The sequence below is a fragment of the Mustelus asterias genome, chromosome 19 (genome assembly GCF_964213995.1).
Source record: "Mustelus asterias chromosome 19, sMusAst1.hap1.1, whole genome shotgun sequence".
NCBI classification, from domain to species: Eukaryota; Metazoa; Chordata; class Chondrichthyes; order Carcharhiniformes; family Triakidae; genus Mustelus; species Mustelus asterias.
Genome location: NC_135819.1, coordinates 79537691 through 79563443, shown reverse-complemented (window position 1 = coordinate 79563443; position 25753 = coordinate 79537691). Strand labels below are relative to the sequence as shown.

The 25753-nt window shown below is 47.2% G+C and overlaps 1 protein-coding gene across 1 annotated transcript in view; it reads right to left on the bottom strand.

Moving 5' to 3' along the window:
- Positions 1–25753, bottom strand: part of camk1da (calcium/calmodulin-dependent protein kinase 1Da) — a 136653-nt gene that overhangs the window by 93232 nt on the left and 17668 nt on the right. Inside the window, exons 3-4 of the mRNA XM_078234640.1 lie at positions 8279–8417; positions 1177–1303 (exon numbers count right to left, since the gene is read on the bottom strand). Coding sequence (XP_078090766.1) covers positions 1177–1303; positions 8279–8417 — 266 coding nt within the window. The remainder of the gene's footprint in view (positions 1–1176; positions 1304–8278; positions 8418–25753) is intronic.

The following is a 25753-nucleotide window of genomic DNA, read 5'->3' as shown; positions in this document are numbered from 1 at the left end:
AACACTCATGAAGCTCAACACCATCTAGCTCGCTTGATTAACACCCCATCCACCACCTTCAACATTCACTCCCTCCACCACCGATGTACGGTGGCAGCGGTGCGTACCATCTACAAGATGCACTGCAGCAACTTACCAAGGTTCCTTTGGCAGCACCTTCCAAACTCACGACCATTACCATCTAGATGGACAATGGCAGCAAATACCTGGGAACATCATCGCCTGGAGGTTCCCCACCAAGTCACTCACCATCCTGACTTGGAAATATATTGCCGTTCATTCACTGTGACTGGGTCAAAATCCTGGAACTCCCTCTCTAACAGCAGAGCAGGGATACCTACACCTCAGAGACTGCAGCGGTTCAAGAAGGCAGCTCACCACCACCTCTCAAGGTCAACTGGGGATGGGCAACGAATGCTGGCCTAGCCAGCACCACCTACAGCGCATAAAGTAGTAATGCAGAGGCCTGAGCTATTGATCCAGAGACAGGAGTTCAAATCTCACCATTGCTGGGCATTTAAGTTCATTTAATAATCAATCTGGAATTAAAAGTGTGTCTTAGTAACAGTGACTTTGCAACTTGTAGATCGTTTTACAATCTCATCTGCTTTAGTTCTATTCTTTAGAGATGGAAATCTGCCCTCCTTGCCTGGACTGGCTGAATGTAACTCCAGACCCACAGTGATGTAGTTGATCCTTATCTCAGTTGTCAAAAAGGTGCCTCACTGCCACCTTCTCAGGAGCAATAAATGTTGACTTTGCTAGAGACTTCCACACTCTGAATAAATTAACAAAGAAAACTCCTCTGGACAACTGACCAGCATTTTCACTGAGATTCTTGTGAATCATTGAGATAGAGACTGCAGCGGTTCAAGAAGATGACTCACCTCCACCTCCTCAAGGGTTGGGCAGTAAATTCCAACTTTGGCCACAACGCCCACAAACAAAAAATAACACAGGAAATGCAGTTAATGTTATGGTGGCAGACATGTTAAATATGGATCTCTCCTGAGCTTTGTGTTGGAACAAGATCAGGTTTGGCAACAAGGAACATTCTAGTAGTTGTTGATTCCCCTTGTGGGGTTGTTCATGTATTAAAATTCAGAACGAAATCAGTTGGAAGCCTTAGCATGCTGAGAACTTTCCAGAACCTCCCATTTCAATCAAATCACTTACCCACGTAGCCTGGGGTGCCACACGCTGTCGACATAACATCTCCCGTGCCTTCCATTTTGGACAATCCAAAATCGCTGATCATAATTTTGGATTCTTCGGCAGGGCTGAAGTACAAGAGGTTTTCTGGCTGAGTAAAGATTGGAGAAGAAGAACACACAAGACTATTTTTGATTTTCTTCTTTTTGGGGAAGAGAAGCATCTAATAGTTAGAAAATAATAGTCGTATAATGCAGAATTTCCTGTCTGAAGGTGAACCAGCTGGATAGAGTCCATAGCTGAGAAGGGTCTGCGGTAGAAACATTCCAGGATTTCCTCAGAATAGTTGAATCCGGGTCCTGGAATGTTCTACCGTGTTGTCAATTCCAATCTAGCTGCATCAGGTCAAACTGAAAGAATCCTATTTTTTAAATTAAATGGACTGCCATATCAGAATTCACTGAAAAATGTAGTGAGGCAATGAATTCAATTATTTAAAAACATTGAGGGAAAATGGTTAATAACAGCTAATGTGGGGCACAGTAGCATAGTGGAGATGTTTCTGGACTAATAATCCTGGACTAATAATCCAGGACTATAAAACTGGATTAATGATTTGGAGATATGACTAAATGGCAGTGGCAGAATTTAAATCAAAATAATTAAATCTTGAATAAGAACTTATAATGACTTTAATCAGGCAATTGAGGTAGGCCTGTTGGAATATTAACTCCCTGATTAAGGGCCAAATTGCTGCTTTGTATTTAACCAGGAGTGTCAGTTCCTCTGGCAATCCGAGTGCAGATTGTTAACTGAAAGCACTCTGTATGCTGTTGTCAGACTTGTAAATAAAGGGATTTTGGTGAAGGGACTTCTGCTTCCGAGGACTTATTACAGAAGTTAATTGCAGTAACAGTGACCACGAAACTAATGTCCTTTAGGGAAAGAAATCTGCCGTCCTTACCTGGTCTGGCCTAAGTTTAAGTTTATAAGTTTATTTATTAGTGCCACAGGTAGGTTTTTACATTAACGCTGCAATGATGTTACTGTGAAAATCCCCCAGATGTTACTCCAGACCCACAGCAGTGTGGTGGATGCTTAACTGCCCTCTGAAATGACCCAGAAAGACACTCAGTTGTATTCAAATAGGCAGCTCACCATTATCCTCTCGTGGGCAATTAGTACTGGGCACTAAATACCATTGATAGCTACATCCTATGAATGAAGCCTACCTTTAACATTTGTCTGAGTCTGATTGCCAGCATAATTTAAATTCTGAGTGCGGGAGTGATTATCAAATGACATGGTTGAGTCCATTTACTGAGGCTGATGGTGTGAACTCGTGAATTAAGTACCTACACTTGAAGTAATATAATGATTATATTCAATTCCAGCCTCAGGTGACTGTGTGAAGTTTGCCCCTTCTCCCTGTGTCTGCGTGGGTTTCCTCCGGGTGCTCTGGTTTCCACCCACACTCCAAAGATGTGCAGGTTAGGTGGATTGGCCATGGGAAATTACCCCTTAGTGTCCAAAGATGTGTCGGTTAAGTGATTGGTCATGGTAAGTGTGTAGGATTATGGGGATATGGTGGGTAAAATGTTCTGTTAGTCCAAAGATGTGCGGGTTAGGTGGATTGGCCATTCTAAATTGCCCCATAGTGTCAGGGGGACTAGCTCGGGTAAATGCATGGGGTTATGCGGATAGGACCTGGGTGGGACTGTGGTTGGTGCAGACTCGATGGGCCGAATGGCCTCCTTCTGCATTGTAGGGATTCCATTTTCTATCTGATGTTTAATAGTAGGTTAATGGTCACATAGTCTGAACACAGCTGGTGTCAGTCAATGAAACTTTCCAACTCGGTTCACCTGCTGTGATCAGAAGCATTCACTAAAACAGCCCAAAGAGATGTTTGCTCTCTGTCACTGCGACTGGAAAGCTGCCACCATCACGTGAACAGGAACTGACACCTTAATAGGAAGGTATTGCTGAAGGGAAGTGCTACAGGAAACACTGTCTCACTGCCAAAATAACTGGATACTTTCACCTTCATCACATCACCCGTCACTGCCCGCCCTCATCCTCTCAGCAGCTGAAACCCTCCCCCATCCCTTTGCTACCTTCAATCTTGAATATTCCGATATCCTCCTGAGAAGCCTCCCACATTCCATCAACATCAGCTCATCAGAAATGCTGCTGTTAGTACCCTAACTTGTACCAATCACTGTTCATCCATTACCCAATCCAAAGATGTGCATTGGCCATGCTAAATTGCCCTTTGGTGGTCCAGGATGCATAGGTTAGAGGGATTAGCGGGGTAAATATGTAGGGTTGCGGGGATGGGGCCTGGGTGGGATTGTTTTCGGTGCAGACTCGATGGGCCGAGTGACCTCTTCCTGCACTGTAAGGGTTCATTGTTTCTATGTTTACCCCTTCACTTGCTGACTTATGTTGATTTCCGATTAAGCAACTTGAAAAATTCTCATCCTTGTTTTTAAATCCCTCCGTGGCCTCCTCGCTCCCATTCCATCTCTCAAACCTTCACCGGCTCCGGTCTCCTTCGAAATATCACCTTTCTCCCAATTCTGGACATTCGCCACACTGTTGGAAGCTGTGCCTTCAGCTGCCTGAGCCTTTAGTTTTGGAATTCTCTCCACTTCTCAATCTTCCCTCCTCCTTGAAGACTATTTCTTAAAACCTCTTTCCCTCCCTTTTATCCTGTTGCAGTTTTGTGTCAGATTTGCCAACACTGCAGGAGACGAATGAGTGGGGATCTCATAGAGACTTATAAAATTCTAACAGGACTAGACAGGGTAGATGCAAGGAGGATATTCCCGTGGGGGCATCCAGAACCAGGGGTCACAGTCTGAGGATTCAGGATAGGCCACTTAGGACGGAGGCGAGGAGACATTTCTTCACCCAAAGAGTAGGGAACATTAAAACTGACAAAGCCCCAGGGCCTGATGGCATCTATCCTCGACTGCTCAGGGAGACGAGAGGTGAAATTGCTGGGCCTCTGACGGAAATTGTTGTCGCTTCTTTGGACACGGGTGAGGTCCCTGAGGATTGGAGGATAGCGAATGTGGTCCCGTTGTTTAAGAAGGGTAGCAGGGATAACCCAGGAAATTATAGGCCGGTGAGCTTGACGTCCGTGGTAGGGAAGTTGTTGGAGAGGATTCTTAGAGACAGGATGCATGTGCATTTAGAACGAAACAATCTCATTAGTGACAGACAGCATGGTTTTGTAAGAGGGCGGTCGTGCCTTACAAATTTGGTGGAGTTTTTTGAGGAAGTGACAAAAACGGTTGATGAAGGAAGGGCCGTAGATGTCGTCTATATGGATTTCAGTAAGGCATTTGACAAAGTCCCACATGGCAGGTTGGTTAAGAAGGTTAAGGCTCATGGGATACAAGGAGAAGTGGCTAGATGGGTGGAGAACTGGCTTGGCCATAGGAGACAGAGGGTAGTGGTCGAAGGGTCTTTTTCCGGCTGGAGGTCTGTGACCAGTGGTGTTCCGCAGGGCTCTGTACTGGGACCTCTGCTATTTGTGATATATATAAATGATTTGGAAGAAGGTGTAACTGGTGTAATCAGCAAGTTTGCGGATGACACGAAGATGGCTGGAATTGCGGATAGCGAAGAGCATTGTCGGGCAATACAGCAGGATATAGATAGGCTGGAAAATTGGGCGGAGAGGTGGCAGATGGAGTTTAATCCGGATAAATGCGAAGTGATGCATTTTGGAAGAAATAATGTAGGGAGGAGTTATGCAATAAATGGCAGAGTCATCAGGAGTATAGAAACACAGAGGGACCTAGGTGTGCAAGTCCACAAATCCTTGAAGGTGGCAACACAGGTGGAGAAGGTGGCGAAGAAGGCATATGGTATGCTTGCCTTTATAGGACGGGGTATAGAGTATAAAAGCTGGAGTCTGATGATGCAGCTGTATAGAACGCTGGTTAGGCCACATTTGGAGTACTGCGTCCAGTTCTGGTCGCCGCACTACCAGAAGGACGTGGAGGCATTGGAGACAGTGCAGAGAAGGTTTACCAGGATGTTGCCTGGTATGGAGGGTCTTAGCTATGAGGAGAGATTGGGTAGACTGGGGTTGTTCTCCTTGGAAAGACGGAGAATGAGGGGAGATCTAATAGAGGTATACAAGATTATGAAGGGTATAGATAGGGTGAACAGTGGGAAGCTTTTTCCCAGGTCGGAGGTGACGATCACGAGGGGTCACGGGCTCAAGCTGAGAGGGGCGAAGTATAACTCAGACATCAGAGGGACGTTTTTTACACAGAGGGTGTTGGGGGCCTGGAATGCGCTGCCAAGTAGGGTGGTGGAGGCAGGCACGCTGACATCGTTTAAGACTTACCTGGATAGTCACATGAGCAGCCTGGGAATGGAGGGATACAAGTGATTGGTCTAGTTGGACCAAGGAGCGGCACAGGCTTGGAGGGCCGAAGGGCCTGTTTCCTGTGCTGTACTGTTCTTTGTTCTTTGTTCTTTGAGTGGTGAGCCTGTGGAATTCATTACCACAGGAAGTAGTTGATGCCAAAACATTGAATGTATTCATGAGGCGGCTGGATATTGCACTTGGGGCGAATGGGATCAAAGGTTATGGAGAGAAAGCAGGATTAGGCTATTGAATTGGATGATCAGCCATGATCGTGATGAATGGCGGAGCAGGCTCGAAGGGCCAAATGGCCTCCTCCTGCTCCTATCTTCTATGTTTCTATGTGTCCCTGGAGATGTCATTGCATTAAGGCTGTTTTATAAATGGAAATTGTTGGTATGTGGATGTACTCAGGACTAGAGGATTTGTTGATTAGATTCAGTTACCACTTTAAGAAGTACTAGCCTGAGTAATTTCACAGAGATTGGGTGGATTGCTGGAAGCTCTTCATGCCAGAGGAACAACATCCTGAGTTCTGGCAGCTCTGTGACCGCAGTGTAAAATTGCAACATCTAGTTTTAAACGAAGGAATTACAGCCACACTGAATCACCGGTACTGCTGGACAGGCCCGCAAATACAATTGGTACAGACAAAGCAAATTCTGCTGGGTCCATTTTAAATCCCCGACGTTGTATCAATCATTGCAGATTACCCAGACTCTGTTTAATTTTGAAATTAATTTTAGATGATGTGATCTTTAAGTAATTTTACTTTACAAAGGCCTTTTGTGCAGTCATTAGGCTAAAAGATCATATCGTCCTGGCTGTACAAATGAGCTGCATCAAGTTACAACAGGGCATTATCCTTGACATACAGCTCTAACAAGATACAACAGTGATGCCGGTGATTGAAGATATGTTAGCAATATGATCCTGTGTGGCAGGATTATCACCATATTCAGGAAAAAAGAACCTTGGCTCAATCTCCTAGATTGGAAAGGAGCTGCGAAGTGACAGTCTCCATATGTTAGCTGTCTCCGATGGAATAACATTTCTTCAAAGATCTTGACCGGAATTCTCCGGTTTCGGATGCCCCCCTGCTACTGCTTTCAGCGGGAACGGAGAATTCGGCGCTCAGCCAAACCTCCATTCACTGCAGCGGGACCGGAGAATCCCAGCCGCGGGCGAGGTCGGAGAATTCTGGCCGTCACATGTATAACTTCTTCTGGAAGTCAGGAGAAATCTCACTTTGAGCAGCCCAGATTTAGTGATTAGCAACAATTTGGAATCAATCGCTCAGTGACATTGTTCATAAGAAAAAAAATTTACATTCATAATCCCATTTTGAATAATCTGTGGACATTGCAAAGCACCTTATAATGAAGTAATTTTGCAGTGCAGTCATTCTTATAGTGTAGGAAGCAAATTTGTGCACAGCAAGCTCCCATATTGTGATAATGATAAAGAGAAGCTATTTCTCTGATGTTAATTATACGAATCGTAAGAACCAGGAGCAGCAGTGAGCAATCCAGCCCCTCGAGCCTGCCCCACCATTTAATACGACCATCTCATCTCGCCCTCAACTCCACTTACCTACACATTCACCATAGCCAGGGAATCACACCATCCCTACAGTGCAGAAGGAGGCCATTTGGCCCATCGAGTCTGCATCAACCACAGCCCCACCCAGGACCTATCCCCATGCATTTACCTTAGCTAGTCCTCCTGACACTAAGGGGCAATTTAGCATGGCCAATCCACCCAACCAGCACATCTTTGGATTGTGGGAGGAAACCGGAGCATCCGGAGGAAACCCACGCAGACATGGGGGGGGAATGTGCAAACTCCACACAGACGGTGACCCAAGCCGGGAATCGAACACAGGTCATAGAGTCATAGAGATTTACAGCATGGAAATAGGCCCTTCAGCCCAACTTGTCCATGCCACCCTTTTTTTTAAACCCCTAAGCTAGTCCCAATTGCCCGCGTTCGGCCGATACCCCTCTATAACCATCTTACCCATGTAACTGTCTAAACACTTTTAAAAGTGTAAGTGTAAGTTTAAAAGGGTCCCTGGCGCTGTGAGGCAGCAGTGCTAACCACTGTGCCACCGTGCCGCCCTCTATGCCACCCTAATGAGTGAATTAATAAGGATACTTATCAGGTCCCCTTGACTGCTGGATCCTCAGGGTCAAAGAGAAGAAACTTTATTATTATGGGGCTAGTTGGGGCAATCACTAAGTTGCCTTCTAACCTCAGGGACACAAGGCCCTGTTTAGGGAGTCTGTGCCCTTTCCTCCATCCCCTAAGGTGTGGATAGTGATTCTGCCCTAACTCTCATGCCCCACTGCTCTCCCGCACCCCAACCAAGTAGCCAGGAAGCTTCGAAATTGTGAAGACCCTGCACAACAAGTGCCACCATTTTCTGGAACATTATGTTGGTTTCAGAGCAGAGGGCTAGTAAAAGTCTGGCTAAACCCCGGAGGAATTTCACAGTTAATGTGTTTATAGATATGATAAAAATTAAAAGATTGAAAATGCCAAGAAGACTGTCATTTATTGGCTGTAGCCCTTGCGACGGGGAAAATCAGTTGGAAATGTCACAAAGACATGAACATTAATCCTTCTGCAAAGGTCACTTTTGGTTCTAACCTTCTGCTTATTGCTGCTCATCGCATTGCAAAGCTTTCTTTATCTATTACACAGACAAGTCATAACAGGACGTCAGGAACCTACCTTCAAGTCTCGGTGAACAATGCACAATTTGTGTAGATACTGCACGGCATCCAGAACCTGCCGTATCAGAGTGCTGGCATCCTTCTCGGTATAAAAGCCCTTCTCCACAATCCTGTCAAACAATTCCCCGCCTGACACCCTAGGAAACAAGCAGAAAAGGAGATATTTGCAGAATATAAAAGAAAAAAAAAACCTGTTGTTTTCCATCTAAACACAAACCATTTTTACTTGGACGGCGATTTGGTCTGTTGTGTGGCAGAGACACACAGCACCAATCTTGCTTAAGAGTCTACACATCAAACACCTGACAAATCCACATTAGTGTCACCAACTGGTTACAGGGCAAAAGGAGGCCATTCGGCCCACTAAGTTCATGCTGCTTCTCTGCAAGAGCAATTCAGCTAATCCAACTTCCCTTCCCTATAACCGTGCAAGGTTACATCTGCGGGTGCTTAGCTAAGTCCCCTTTGAAAGCCTCACCTGATGATGGAGCAGCGCTCCGAAAGCTTGTGATTCCAAATAATTCTGTTGGACTTTAAGCTGGTGTCGTGAGACTACTTCCTTTGAAAGCCAGGATTGAACCTACCATCCTGTCAGGCAGCGTGGTCCAGATCCCAATCACTTGCTGCGTAAAAAATGTCTTCTCATGTTGACTTTGCCTCTTTTGCCAATCACCTTAAATGTGTGATCCCTGATTCTTAACCCCCGCTGCCACAGGGACCTGTTTCTATCCAGTGTTTTATAAGGACAGTGACCTTTTAGCCACAGTACCCATATTCTCCATATTTGTGATTGAAAATCAGCTTGAATCTACCTAATGCTGCGCTAAACTATCCCAGGAATAGCATCAGGGGCCCGGGTTCAATTCCAGCCTCGGGTTACTGTCTGTGTGGAGTTTGCACATTATCCCCATGTCTGCGTGGGTTTCCTCCTGGTGCTCCGGTTTCCTCCCACTCTCCAAAGATGTGTGTGTTCGGTTGACTGGCTGTGCTAAATTGCTTCTAGTGTTAGGGATTCGCAGGGTAAATATATTGGGTTACGGGAATAGGGCCTGGGTGGGATTGTGGTCGGTGCAGACTCGATGGGCTGAATGGCCTCCTTCTGCACTGTAGGGATTCTCTGATTCTATGGATATACACAGAACCAGGACTCAAAATATTGGCTTGGTGATGATCTTAATGGTGCTGTAGAAGTAACCATGAGGGCATTAAGATGGCTCCATTCACCCCATCCATCAATCACCCTCAGACGTTTATGCCACTGGGACAAGCGAGAAAGAGAGTGCCTTCATATTCTGCCCCCAGCGAGAGAGCAAGACGTTTCTGATCGAGAGCAGACTACATTCTACCTCTACATGGCACATGGTCAGAGTTGCCTCTGAGTCACAAAGTTCAGGTCCAAGTTCTACTCGAGAGCTTAAGCACAACAAATCAAGGCTGGTGCTCAAGTGCAGGGAGTGAGGGAATGCTGCATTGCCAGCAATCCTCTCTCTTCTTTCAGGTGGATGTGGAAGATCCCATGACTTCAAAGAAAACACTGGAATTATCCACGGTGTCCAGGCCAATATTGATCCCTCAATGGGCATTGCAAAAGAACCGATTATTTGGCCTTTATCACAAAGTTGTGTGCATATCGGCTGCTGTGCTTCCTATGTTACAACGGTGATTACACTTCAAAAAGTACTGCACTGTTTGTAAAACACTTTGGGGTGTTGTGAAAAAGGCAATATAAGTGCAAATCTTTTGCAACATCAGAGTAATAGAAAGAATTCACAATTATATATTATATATCCACTATCCCACTATCTAGCGGGCAGCGTTGGGAGCGGGCAGCGGAGTGAGACGGAGCTGAGTGAGAACTGAGGGGCTTTGGCTCATCGGGCTTAGGCAGAAAGGGCGAGCAGGGAGAGGAATAATCTTCATTCACTTTTTTCCCTGTGTTTAAAAGGGCAAGTATGACTGTCAGGCCAGTATGTTGTTCCCAATGTAGGATGTGGGAGGTCCTGGAGGCTCCTAGCCTCCCAGGCGACCATATCTGTGCTGGGTGCGTTGAGCTGCGGTTCCTAAGGGACCATGTTAGGGAACTGGAATTGCAGCTCGAGGACCTTCGCCGGGTTAGGGATAGTGAGGAGGTCATTGACAGGAGCTATCGGCAGGTGGTCACACCGGGACCACGGGAGGAGGGTAACTGGGTAACAGTGAGGAAGGAGAAAGCTCGGGTGATGGTGAGCACCCCGGTGGATGTGCCCCTTAATAATAAGTACTCCTGTCTGAGTACTACTGGGGTGGACAGCCCACCTGGGGGAAGCAGCGGTGGCAGTGTCTCTGGAGCTGAGCCTGGCCCAGTAGTGCAAAGGGGTAAGGAAAGGAGGGTAGTGCTAATTGGGGACTCTACGGTGAGAGGGTCAGATAGGCGTTTTTGCGGACACAGACGGGACTCTCGGATGGTGGTTTGCCTCCCTGGTGCAGGGGTCCGGGATGTCTCTGGTCGAGTCCCAGAAATCCTGAAGGGGGAGGGAGAGGAGCCCAAGGTCGTGATGCATATAGGTACTGCTGACATAGGTAGAAAGAGGGAAGGGGTCATGAAAAGAGAATATAGGGAGTTGGGTAGACAGCTGAGAAAGAGGAATGCAAAGGTAGTAATCTCAGGATTGCTGCCTGTGCCGCGGGAGAGTGAGAACAGGAATCGGTGGAGAATTAATGCGTGGCTGAGGGACTGGAGCAAGGGACAAGGATTTGGGTACTTGGATCATTGGGACCTCTTTAGGGGCAGGTGTGACCTGTTTAAAAAAGACGGGTGGCACTTGAATCCCAGGGGGACCAATATCCTGGCGGGAAGGTTGGCTAAGGCTACTGGAGAGACTTTAAACTAGAAAGGTTGGGGGGAGGGAATCGAAATGAGGGGACTGAGAGCGAGGAGGTTAGCTCGCAAATAGATAAGGAATGTAGACAGGGTAAGAGGGAGGTTAGACGAGTGAGGGAGAAGGGAAGTGCTCAGGCTGAAGGTCTGAGATGTGTCTATTTTAATGCCAGGAGTGTAGTGAATAAAGTGGATGAGCTTGGAGCGTGGATTGCTGCTTCGAATTGTGATGTGGTGGCCATTACGGAGACTTGGATGTCTCAGGGACAGGACTGGGTGCTTCAGGTGCCGGGTTTTAGATGTTTCAGGAAGGACAGGGAGGGAGGCAAGAGAGGGGGGGGAGTGGCACTGTTGATCAGGGATAGTGTCACGGCTGTAGAGAAGGTGGACGCCGTGGAGGGACTGACTACGGAATCTCTGTGGGTGGAGGTTAGGAACAGGAAGGGGTCGGTAACTTTGCTGGGTGTTTTCTATAGGCCGCCCAATAGTAACAGAGATGTTGAGGAGCAGATGGGGAAACAGATCCTGGAGAGATGTAGGAATAACAGAGTTGTCGTGATGGGAGATTTTAATTTCCCAAACATAGATTGGAATATCCCTAGGGCTAGGGGTTTGGATGGAGAGGAGTTTGTTAGGTGTGTCCAGGAGAGTTTCCTGACACAGTATGTGGATAAGCCTACTAGAGGAGAGGCTGTTCTTGATCTGGTGCTGGCTAATGAACCTGGACAGGTGGAGGATCTCTCGGTGGGTGAGCATCTTGGGGATAGCGATCATAATTCTATCTCCTTCACGATAGCATTGGAAAGAGATAGGATCAGGCAGGCTAGGAAAGTGTTTCTCTGGAGTAAAGGGAAATACAGTGTCATCAGGGAGGAAATTAGACGGGTAAATTGGAAGGAGGCATTCTTGGGGAAAAGTACCGAAGGAAAGTGGAGGATTTTCAAGGAATGTTTGTCTGGAGCTCTGCATGACAACGTTCCGATGAGACAGGGGGGTGTTGGTAGGGTACGGGAACCGTGGTGCACGAAGGTTGTGATGAACCTGGTAAATAAGAAAAGAGAGGCGTACAGAAGGTTCAGAGAGCTAGGAGGTGTTAAGGATTTAGAGGAGTATACGCGATGTAGGAAGGAGCTTAAGAAGGAAATTAGGAGAGCGAGAAGGGGTCATGAGAAGACCTTGGCGGGTAAGATTAAGGAGAATCCCAAGGCTTTCTACAAATATGTCAAGAGTAAAAGGATGAGATGTGAAGGCATAGGACCCTTAAAAGGTGAAGGGGGAAAAGTTTGTGCGGAACCGTTAGAAATGGCGGAGGTGCTTAATGAATACTTTACCTCGGTATTCACGGTGGAAAGGGATCTGGGTGGTTGTACTGCTGGATTGCGGAGGACAGAAAGGATCGAGCATGTGGACATAAAGAAAGAGGATGTGTTGGAACTATTGAATGGCATCAAGGTTGGTAAGTCGCCGGGACCGGATGGGATGTACCCCAGGTTACTGTGGGAGGCGAGGGAGGAGATTGCGGAGCCTTTGGCGATGATCTTTGCATCGTCGATGGAGACGGGAGAGGTTCCGGAGGATTGGAGGATTGCGGATGTGGTCCCTATATTCAAGAAAGGGAACAGGGACAGCCCGGGAAATTACCGACCGGTGAGTCTAACCTCAGTGGTTGGTAAGTTGATGGAGAGGATCCTGAGAGACAGGATTTATGATCATCTAGAGAAGTTTAGTATGATCAAAAGTAGTCAGCACGGCTTTGTCAGGGGCAGGTCGTGCCTTACGAGCCTGGTTGAGTTCTTTGAAAATGTGACCAAGCACATTGACGAAGGAAGAGCGGTGGATGTGGTCTATATGGACTTCAGCAAAGCGTTCGATAAGGTCCCCCATGCAAGACTTCTTGAGAAAGTGAGAGGGCATGGGATCCAAGGGGCTGTTGCCTTGTGGATCCAGAACTGGCTTGCCTGCAGAAGGCAGAGAGTGGCTGTGGAGGGGTCTTTCTCTGCGTGGAGGTCAGTGACCAGTGGAGTGCCCCAGGGATCTGTTCTGGGACCCTTGCTGTTTGTCATTTTCATAAATGACCTGGATGAGGAAGTGGAGGGATGGGTTGGTAAGTTTGCTGACGACACCAAGGTAGGTGGTGTTGTGGATAGTTTGGAGGGATGTCAGAAGTTGCAGCGAGACATAGATAGAATGCAAGACTGGGCGGAGAAGTGGCAGATGGACTTCAACCCGGATAAGTGTGTAGTGATCCATTTTGGCAGATCCAATGGGATGGAGCAGCAGTATAAAATGAAGGGTACCATTCTTAGCAGTGTAGAGGATCAGAAGGACCTTGGGGTCCGGGTCCATAGGACTCTTAAATCGGCCTCGCAGGTGGAGGATGCGGTCAAGAAGGCGTATGGCGTACTAGCCTTCATTAATCGAGGGATTGAGTTTAGGAGTCGGGAGATAATGCTGCAGCTTTATAGGACCCTGGTTAGACCCCACTTGGAGTACTGCGCGCAGTTCTGGTCACCTCATTACAGGAAAGATGTTGATGCCATTGAAAGGGTGCAGAGGAGATTTACAAGGATGTTGCCTGGATTGGGGGGCATGCCTTATGAGGATAGGTTGAGGGAGCTTGGTCTCTTCTCCCTGGAGAGACGAAGGATGAGAGGTGACCTGATAGAGGTTTACAAGATGTTGAGGGGTCTGGATAGGGTGGACTCTCAGAGGCTATTTCCAAGGGCTGAAATGGTTGCTACGAGAGGACACAGGTTTAAGGTGCTGGGGGGTAGGTACAGGGGGGATGTCAGGGGTAAGTTTTTCACTCAGAGGGTGGTGGGTGAGTGGAATCGGCTGACGTCGGTGGTGGTGGAGGCAAACTCGTTGGGGTCTTTTAAGAGACTTCTGGATGAGTACATGGGATTTAATGGGATTGAGGGCTATAGATAGGCCTAGAGGTGGGGATGTGATCGGCGCAACTTGTGGGCCGAAGGGCCTGTTTGTGCTGTGGCTTTCTATGTTCTATATATCATACCTTTCATGATCTTAGAGTGAAGCCACTGAGGTACGGATTAATTGTGTAACTTTCATATGGTGGTGCTAACCACGGTGCACATAGCATGATCCCACAAACTGCAGCGAGATAAATAACCTTACAATGTGCTTTATCACGATGCTTATTGAGCGATTAATGTTGGTCAGGACTGGGAAAATTCTGCTGCTCTGCTTCTTAGTGATTTTTATTATCCTCCTGAGAAGACTGAGATGGGGTGAGATTTTAACTCATTCAAAAACCTATTCTCTTATACCATTCAGAGTTAAAATTGGGCTCTCTGCTCGCTGTATAACATCTTATCCAGGGATGGCACCCCTGACGGTGTTGGGGTACTGTTCTGAAATAGCAACATGGATTGTGCAAACACACAAAATAGGAGGAGTAGGCCAATCGGACAATAAGCTTGCTCTGTCATTTGATAAGATCATGGCTTTTCTTCTTGTCTTCACCCAGAGGGTGGTGAATGTATGGAATTCACTGCCACAGAAAGTAATTGAGGCCAAACTGTTGTGTGATTTCAAGAAGAGATTCGATATAGCTCTTGGGGCTAAAACGATCGAGGGAAATGGGGAGAAGATATTGAATTTGATGATCAGCCATGATCAAAATGAATGGCGGAACAGGCTCGAAGGGCCAAATGACCTACTCCTGCTTCTAGTTTCTATGTTTCCATGTTTAATCTGGTTGTGTTCTGCTTGGCGGCCTCCAGGAGCTCAAGCAATAGAATGGGGTCTGAACACAGAGTGTTAGCACTGAGTCAAGCTTCAACGTATCCATTCATGTATTTACCACCACAAGGTTGCAAAATGATCAGATTTGTATTTTAACAGAGCCTTGTGGGTGGCACAGTGGTTAACACTGCTGCCTCACAGTGCCAGGGACCCGGGTTCAATTCAGGCCTCGGGTCACTGACAGTGCGGAGTCTGCACGATCTCCCCGTGTCTGCGTTGGGTTTCCTCCGGGTGCTCCGGTTTCCTCCCACACTCCAAAGATGTGCGGGTTAGGTTGATTGGCCATGCTAAATTGACCCTGGTGTCAGGGGGATTAGTGGGGTAAATGTGTGGGGTTATGGGAATAGGGCCTGGGTGGGATTGTGGTCGGTACAGGCTCGATGGGCCGAATGGCCTCCTTCTGTACTGCAGGGATTCTATGATTCCTATATTGAGGGTAGCAATTCAGCAGAAATACAAAACAACTCACACCAACATAATACAGCACGAGGGATGAATGGAACCTTCCACCGGGCTGAAAAGAACACCTAGATTTTATTTGGAAAGCAAGACTATTTTAATTTATGATTGGAGAAATCAGTGAGCCCTTGTTCACTATTCACAGTGAAACAGGATATTGGAGTTTGCATTCATTGCAGTCACAACAGCCACTGTGAAAGCCCCGGTTTTACTGTCCAGAGTGTAAAATTAGCTCATTGCTGGTTGCTGCATTTATGTACACCGGGGAGAGATATATCTCGAGAATACAGGCAGAGCTCAACAGCAAAACGCACAAATGTAGAAAGGTCTTATTTTTAGCTGCACTGCTGCACTGGTTGCTGTTTCAGTGTCTCCAGAAGTCCACTAGTCTGAGAATATAACATTGAAAATAACATTTCTCTGCTAGAATTGAATGACTGGTCTTTCTTCAATCAGAAGGAAAAGAAGGAAAGGAAAGGAAGAGAGTTTACATTTGTATAGCGCCTTTCACAACCTCATGGCAACTCAAAGTGCTTTACAGCCAATGCGATGCAACCACATAGGAATAAGTCAATCAATGAATTCCACCCAGTTCATTGTCATGGTCAATGAACTAAGTCCAGCAAGTCGCTGAACTATAATTCTATGATTCTATCTATGATTCTATGAACTCAACTTTGTGCACAAGATTTCTGTTGCTAAACAGGAGTATTTCCACTTAAGACACAGAATGAAACAAAATTTGCATAACTTATTGATTTTCTCTTTTAATTACTTTGCCTCTTTCTCCTGCACATATATCGAGGGGCGGTGGGGGGGGATTCTCCCAGTCCGCTGCACTGTTCTAGTAGGAAGTTTAACAACACCAGCTCCAAGCCCCTTCTTCAGGTGAGGGGCTTGGAGCTCCGAAAGCTTGTGTGGCTTTTGCTACCAAATAAACCTGTCGGACTTTAACCTGGTGTTGTTAAACTTCTTACTGTGTTTACCCCAGTCCAACGCCGGCATCTCCACATCCTGTTCTAGTAGCACAGGGGCCAGGAGACATCAACAGCAGCTGGTTAGCAGGAATCGTCGATGGGGGCCACGGCCTCTGCCTGTCTCCCAGAGTTGGTTTTTTGGCTGGTGTTTGTCATGGTACCTCGGTGGTAATGTTTCCACTGATTGGGAATCTAGAACAATTGCCCCTTAGCGTCAGGGTAAATACATGGGGTTACGGGGATGGGGCCTGGGTGGGATTGTTGTCAGTACAGGCTCGATGGGCCGAATGACCTCCTTCTGCACGGGGCTGATTACCATATGGAAATATCATGGAAATTGACATTACTGTATGGTTAGCAGGCCCGGGACGGGATTCTGCGGGCTCCCCTCCCCCCGCCCCCCCCCACCCCCCCCACTGGGAGCAGTTCCCTCCAGCGGCACTTACAACTGCTCCCCACAAACAGAGGCAGGGAGCTGACCCCGCTGGAGGGAACAGAGGCCTTTCACGCCCCCCTGGGAGATCGGGGGTAAGGGGGGTGCCCATAAAATTCAGCCATGAGGTGCGCTGCCACCTTGAGCATGTTCCCAACTCTGATCCCGACAGCAGCTTCCCAACGCTCATGGCAAAGTTCACCCCTTTGAATCACAAGTGTAATGTGGTACACTGGCCGTAGCTCTGTGCACTGGTACACTGGCCCTAGCTCTGTGCACTGGTACACTGGCCGTAGCGCAGTGCACTGGTGCACTGGCCCTAGCTCTGTGCACTGGTACACTGGCCCTAGCTCTGTGCACTGGTACACTGGCCCTAGCTCTGTGCACTGGTACACTGGCCCTAGCTCTGTGCACTGGTACACTGGCCCTAGCTCTGTGCACTGGTACACTGGCCCTAGCTCTGTGCACTGGTACACTGGCCCTAGCACATCGCACTGGTACACTGGCTCTAGCACACCGCACTGGTACACTGGCCCTAGCACACCGCACTGGTACACTGGCCCTAGTACATCGCACTGGTACACTGGCCCTAGCACACCGCGCTGGTACACTGGCCCTAGTACAGCGCACTGGCACACTGGCCCTAGCACACCGCACTGGTACACTGGCCCTAGTATAGTGCACTAGTACACTGGCCCTAGCACACCGCACTGGTACACTGACCCTAGTATAGTGCACTAGTACACTGGCCCTAGCACACCGCGCTGGTACACTGGCCCTAACACAGTGCACTGGTACACTGGCCCTAACATAATGCACTGGTACACTGGCCCTAGTTACCTGCATTGGTATGCTGGCCCTAACGCAGTGCGCTGAGTGCACTGGCACAAGCACAGTGCACAGGTATATTGGCCCCAGTACAGTGCACTGGTACACTGGCCCTAGTACAGTGCATTGGCACACTGGCCCCCCAGTACAGTGCACTGGTACGCTGGCCCTAACACAGTGCACTGGTACACTGGCCCTATTACAGTGCACTGGTACGCTGGCCCTTGTACTGCGCACTGGTACGCTGGCTCTAACACAGTGCACAGGTACACTGGCCCTAGCAGTGCACTGGGATACTGATCCTAGCAGCACACTGGTACACTGGCCCTAGCGCAGTGCACTGAGTGCACTGTCCCTAGCGCAGTGTACTGGTGCACTGCACCTAGCGCAGTGCACAGGTGCACTGGCCCTAGCGCAGTGCACTGGTGCACTGGCCCTAGCGCAGTGCACTGGTGCACTGGCCCTAGCGCAGCGCACTGGTATACTGGTCCTAGCAGCACACTGGTATACTGGTCCTAGCAGCACACTGGTACACTGGTCCTAGCAGCACACTGGTACACTGGTCCTAGCGCAGTGCATTGGTACACTGGCCCTAACACAGCGCACTGATACACTGGTCCTAGTATAAGGTACATCAGCATGGTTGTAATTTATCAGAACTTGTAAGGTGAAATTGCCAACAGCATTGCTTGGAAAGAAAACTTGCAAATCTTATTTATTTTTAAGTTAACAAACTGGAGAAGCCAATCCATTAGCCTGGGCCCTGAGTGAGTTTCTGGGTACGTGCCAGATCTTTGAAAATGCTGAAAGGCATCAATAATGTTGATCTAAGCAAGTTATTTCAGTGAAGTGCCAGTGGCAGGGTCAGGAGACGGAAATGGGAATCAGTTTGTACCAAGGGAGACGAGGATTGCCTTTCCCACAGAACAGCAGCAATAAGAAGCAGGCTCCCACTGAGATCAGTTAATGCCATGGCAATGCGATCCTTCAGAATCCAGCTGCTCTTATATCTGACTATCAAACTGAATTGTGGGTTATTGACAAGAAGAGCGAGACGTCGGAGGCCATTTTAATTCTGGTGATTCATGGCAGTTCAACAAGCTCATTACTGTATTTCATGAGATTAAACTGATATTGAATATAATGACTAATACGCTGGAATTCTTACCTATTTAGAATCATAGAATCCCTACAGTGCAGAAGAGGCCATTCAGCTCATCGAGTCCGCACCGACTCTCTGATAGAGTATCTTAACCAGGCCCTCTTCCCTGCCCTATCCTTGTAACCCCACACATTTACCATCTACCTAACCTACACATCTTGGGACACTAGTGCAGAATTTTACCGGCAAATCCGCCCGAGGTTTATACGATCCCGTCTGAGGCCAACAGAAAATGCCGTTCTCCGAGCCTCACCCGCCCCCGGAATCAGGGTGCTGGTAAAATTCCGGCCTAAGGATCAATTTAGCACGGCCAACCCACCTAACCTGCACATCTTTGGACTGTGTCCCGGGTTCAATTCCAGCCTCGGATCACTGTCTGTGCGGAGTTTGCACATTCTCCCCGTGACTGCGTGGGTTTCCTCCAGGTGCTCCGGTTTCCTCCCACAGTCCAAAGATGTGCGGGTTAGGTTGCTTGGCCATGCTAAATACGTGGGGTTACGGGGATAGGGCCTTGGTGGGATTGTTGCTGGTGCAGGTGTGATGGGCCAAATGGCCTCCTTCTGCACTGTAGAAATTCTATGATATGGGGATAGAACAGGAAGGTGGAAGGAAAAGATCAACCATGATCTTCATAGAATCATAGATTTGATATTGAATATAATGACTAATACGTTGGAATTCTTACCTATTTAGAATCATAGAATCCCTACAGTGCAGAAGAGGCCATTCAGCTCATCGAGTCCGCACCGACTCTCTGGTAGAGTATCTTAACCAGGCCCTCTTCCCTGCCCTATCCTTGTAACCCCACACATTTACCATCTACCTAACCTACACATCTTGGGACACTAGTGCAGAATTTTACTGGCAAATCCGCCAGGTTTCTTGTTGGATAGCAGAACAGGCTCGAGGGGCCAAATGGCCTCCTCCAATTTCTGATCTTCATATTTATTTATCCTCAAATGAAATTTATAGTGGCTCTGAAACATCCATTTAAAAGACAGTAGGAACATAGGAATCAGGAGCAGAATTAGGCAAATTCAGCCCTTCAAGCCTGCTCATGGCTGATCTCCCCCTGGTCTCAAATCCACCTCCCCACCTGTCCTCCAGATCCCTTTAACCTGGTTTTTTTTAATCAGAAAAATATCTGTCTCCTTCTTGAAACCATGTAATGATTCAGACTCCACCGTGCTATGAACAGGAATAGATTATATGACTGCTCAATAACTCCAGATTATAATTACATTCAACCACACAGCTAAACCTGAACTTTGATTTAAAAATTCTTCCGTTGCAAGAGTTTCACAAAACAATGGCATCACTCTGATAAATGTTCGATCCTGATTTCGGAAAACTGTCAAGTTGACGCGCTGTGGTTTCCTGTGTGGGTCGATGTGAAAGATGATAGCAAGAGTGTCACGTCCCGAACCTGCCAGCTGGGAACTATCAGTCAAATGGGGCAAGACCTGGGAGGCCACTGCGAAATCCACCGAAGAACCACCCAGCAGTGCAGGAAAGGGATGAATGATTTGCTGCACTCCACCAGGTTAAGTGGCTCTGTCTACCAACTGCTCTGACGAAGGGTCATCCAGACTCAAAACGTTGGCTCTATTCTCTCTTCATAGGTGTTGTCAGACCTGCTGAGATTTTGCAGCATTTTCTGTTTTTGACGTCAGACAGGAGTTTGAGTTCCAGGATTTAGCAGCAACTGGGGCACAGGCACTGAATATGTGCCCGTCCCTTCACACTCTCCATCTTTTATCAGTTGTAGGACACATTGATTATGTGGTGAACCATCGTTGGTTCCCACTAGATAGTACTGAGCCAGGGTCTGGCCAGTACTACAAGTATGTATATATGTTGCTGTTGGGGTTAGGGATGGGTTGTTCTACTTGTTGCTGTTGAGGTTAGGGTTGGGCTGTTACACCTTGTATTATAGTCACTTCCTTGGGGATGCTCAGGATCCAGAGATGTGCGGGTTAGGTGGATTGGCCATGCTAAATTTCCCCTTAATGACAGGGGGACTAGCTAGAGTAAATACATGGGGTTACGGAGATGGGGTCTGGGTGCGATTGTTGTTTGTGCAGGCTCAATGGGCTGAATGGCCTCCTTCTGTTTTTAAGTTTAAGTTTGTTTATTAGTCACAAGTATGGCTTACATTAACACTGCGAATGAAGTTACTGTCAAATTCCCCTAGTCGCCACACTCCGGCGCCTGTTCGGGTCAATGCACCTAACCCGCACACCTTTCAGACTGTGGGAGGAAACCGGAGCACCCGAAGGAAACCCACGCAGACACGGGAAGAATGTGCAAACTCCACACAGACAGCGACCCAAGCCAAGAATCGAACCTGGGACCCTGGCGCTGTGAGGCAGCAGTGCTAACCCACTGTGCCACCCTGCCGCCCATGCACTGTAGGGATGCTATGATTCTAAGACCCCGACAGACCATGTCACATTGCAGCAGCTACAGCGAAGACTAAAAGAGTGTTTTAACAGTGACGAGATGCTGCATTGGATTTTCTGGGGGCTTTCCAAGTCTCGTTAATGTCCGGCATGAAAGGTGTCTACTTTGCCTTCGTGTTAAACATCAGCGGCAGAAGGAACTGAGCTTTCCGCTTAGTCTGCTGGTGCAGAACCTTGGTGTTCCAAATCGACGAGACCCGCGTGCAATGTAAAGACAATCTGCCAACTGTGTATTGGAAGCAATAAATACCAATCAGCCTTTGCCAAGATTATAGGAGGAACCTTCATTTAATATTACACAATAAACCCGTGGAAGTGAAATAACAACTATTGCTACATATTGGATATTTCTCCTTGCTACGTGGAATTGTACAATGTGACAAGAAGGGCCTCAGGATGCTAAGCCTTCGAAAAATCAGACATGATGTTGTCAAAGGTCACCATTAGACCTGCATTAGATAAAGTATTTTTTTTCTTTTCCGCACAATGAGCCAACAGCAATCTTCAAAAGTTCTCTTCTTCTGGCCAAGAGCATTTTAATCCTAATCAGTCCTGATTAGTGCATTGGAAGCTGGCCAATGCAGCACACAGATGGAAGTTAAGGAAAATAAATTCATTCACTCCCTCTGATTATGTGGGATGCCAACTCTCTAGTGTCTGAACTTGTCTTTTCATGGGGTCATGCTGCTGACAATAGCTCTCCGACGCCTCCGTGTCCCTCTCTACCTCACCGTCAGACATTCAGAGGCCCCTTCTCTCCAATTTCAACACCAGCTTGACTCATTTGAAAACATTCTTGTCGCTGAGTCAGACGGTTGTGTGTCCAAGTCCAGAGATCGCCAACTCTGTTTGGACTGTATTCCTGCAGGGGCCGTCACACATTCTCCTGCCTCCAGCCGCCCTGCTCCCACACTCCCGCCATTGGTCACCAAAAATCGTAACATCATAAGATCCCTGCAGTGCAGAAGCAGGCCATTTGGTCAAAGGCACTGTTGCTAAGGTGAAGGGTCGTTAGGTGAACACTGGAGATCCCAGAGTGCCAAGGTGTGGTTTCTCAATATGGGATCATGGCGGATGGCTACACTCCAGGATTACACAGAGGAAAGACTCACCCTCTGTTAGCCTTCCCAAAACTGTTCATTAAAGTTTACTTATTTATTAGTGTTACAAGTAGGCTTGCATTAACACTGCAATAAAGTTACTGTGAAAATCCCCTAGTCACCACACTCCAGCGCCTGTTCGGGTACACTGAGGGAGAATTTAGCATGGCCAATGCACCTAACTAGCACGTTTTTCAGACTGTGGGAGGAAACCGGAGCACCCGGAGGAAACTCACGCAGACACAGGGAGAACGTGCAAACTCCACACAGACAGTGACCCAAGCCGGGAATTGAACCCAGGCTCCTGGCGCTGGGAGTCAGCAGTGCTAACCACTGTGCCACATTAGTATACTCTGGAAGATCTTAGAACTTTGGAAACCTATAGCAGAGAGGGAAGCCATTTGGCCCGTCATGCCCATGCTGTCTCTTTGAAAAAGTAGTCACGCACCTCCCCCCCGCCACTCACCCCGACCCTTGTAGTTTTCCTTATGTCTGACATAAAATCAGGCCTTCACTTCTGTCACACTCACACAGCTGGATGATCTGTAGCAATAGAATTTCCTTGGAGGTTGTTTCTGCTCCTTTGCCATAACTTCACAAGTCTGTCTGAACTCCCTCTTTACACATGTAACAATATGGAGAAAATTACAGGGCTGGAGCCCCCCATTCTCTGAAGAAACTCCCCTTATGTTCTTATGAAATCAATCTTAGCAGAATTTCTCAAGTTGCTCTCAGCTTAAAGACTGGAAAAATAACTTTTACATTAATGACATTTTAGTAAACAGACTCCCATTCCGTGCAATAACCCAATGAACTTTACACTGTCTGGAAGGTGTACACTTGCACTGATACAGAAATTCTATAACATAGGCTGTCTGCACATATCTAATAATAAATGCAGCAAAGCAGGGATTTACAAAACCAAACATGTCTTCATAGAATCACCATCATACAATCTCTACAGTGCAGAAGGAGGCCATTCGGCCCATCGAGTCTGCACCAGCAACAATCCTACCTAGGCCTTATTTCCATAACCCCACATATCTACTGCACTAATCCCTCTAACCTACACATCCCGGGACACTAAGGGGCAATTTAGCACGGCCAATGCACCTAACCCACACATCTTTGGGCTGTCGGAGGAAACCGGAGCACCCGGAGGAAACCCACGCAGACACAAAGAGAACATGCAAACTCCACACAGACAGTGACCCAAGCCGAGGATCGAACCCAGGTCCCTGAGGCAGCAGTGCTAACTACTGTGCCACCGTGCCACCAAAGCCCCAAAAGCTAAATACTACCGATGACAAGCCAGCAACTGAAATATCAATTATTTCCCTCTTCACAGGTGCTGCCTGACCCACTTAATGCTCCATGCATTTTCTAATTTAATATCATAATGTGTGTATAGCTTACGCACCTCAAACCTACCAAAGAACTTTCTGCAATATAGTCCACTTTGACACAAAAATAGAAAATACTGGAAAATCTCAGCTGGTCTGACAGCATCTCTGGAGAATAGAGCCAACGTTTCGAGTTTGGATGACCCTTCATCAAAGCTCCATCCAGACTCGAAACGCTGGCTCTATTCTCTCTCCACAGATGCTGTCAGACCTGCTGAGACTTTCCAGCATTTTCTATTTTTGTTTCAGATTCCAGCACCTGCAGTAGTTTGTGTTTATGTTGAACTTTGAAGCTGAAATGTCCCTGGGTCCATAAAAGGTTAAAAATGTACCTCTCGTTGTGACAACATTCCACATCTCAGAAATGATAATTCAGTAAAACCTCAGGCCTTCAAAAATCCAGACAGATTATAAACAGGTTCAGGTAATGAATGCAGTTTACCCGATAAGCAAATTTTAATGAGTTTTTCTTCAGATTATTAGTCTTTTGTTGAGTTCTTAAAGGCACGATAAACCAGGGAGAAGGATATTTAAACTGAACATTGTCGCAGTGAAAGCATACCTTTTAGAATGGCCAAAATAAGTGAATTTTAATTCTAAAAATGGGCTTTTCCTAATTCATAACTATCTGGCGATGTCGCAAAGATCACTTCTGACGTTAGGAACTGGGGAGACAAGACTTTAGTGAAACTTTTCATTCATTGTCAATATCGCTAGCGTGGAAGTGGTGTCAAGACTTACACATGAACCCAACTGCTGCTTGACTTAACGTAGAATCATAGAAGATAGGAGCAGAAGGAGGTCATTCGGCCCTTCAAGCCTGCTCGACAAAGATTCAACAAAAATTCTAACAGGACTAGACAGGGTAGATGCAGGGAGGATGTTCCCGATGGTGGAGGAGTCCAGAACCTGGGGTCACAGTCTGAGGATTCAGGGTAGACCATTTAGGACGGAGGTGAGGAGACATTTCTTCACCCAAAGAGTGGTGAGCCTGTGGAATTCATTACCACAGGAAGTAGTTGGTGCCAAAACATTGAATGTATTCAAGAGATAGCTGGATATAGCACTTGAGGCGAACGGGATCCAAGGTTATGGGGAGAAAGCGGGATTAGGCTATTGAATTGTATGATCAGCCATGATTGTGATGAATGGTGGTGCAAGCTCAAAGGGCCAAATGGCCTCCTCCTGCTCCTATCATCAATGTTCCTATGTTTCTATGTTAAGTCAAGCAGCAGTTGGATTCATGGATAAATCTTGACACCACTTGCAATGTTAGCGATATTGGCAATTAATGAAAAGTTTTATTGAAGTCTTGTCTCCCCAGTCCCTAACGTCAGAAGTGATCTTCGCTACATTACCAGATAGTTATGAATTGGGAAAAGCCATATAAGCCCATTTTAATTTGTGTAATTCAAAACTTCAGCAAAACTTTGTGTGAGTTTATAAGAAGGTCAGAAAATCCGGCTGACCCAATTAGCATTTTATAACCTTGGCTTGATGCAGCATGGAGTAAGGCATGAAGGATAAGTGGTACATGAGGTCACTTTGGATGCATCTGACTGTAACGCATTACATAAACAATATTATAAAACTGAACTATTTTTATTTGGAAAAATATTGCAGTTAAGCATCCTGACACCATGCCCTCTTTAGTGCAGGAGAGGTCCCAGAGGACTGGAGATCGCCAGAGGGGGTGGTAGAAACAGATACAATAGCAACATTTAAGAGGAATTTAGCACAGCCAATGCACCTAGCCAGCACATCTTTCGGACTGTGGGAGAAAACCAGGGCACCCGGAGGAAACCCACGCAGACAAGGGGAGAACATGCAAACTCCACACAGACAGTGACCCAAGCTGGGAATCGAACCCAGGTCACTAGCACTGTGAGGCAACCAGTGCTAACCACTGTGACCCGGTGCTGGTCTGGACAGGGACCTTGTAGAGACACAAAGTCTTTAGTTTAGGAAGGCATCATGTGTCAGTGCAGGCTTGCTGGATCGAAGGGCTTGTTCCTGTGCTGTAC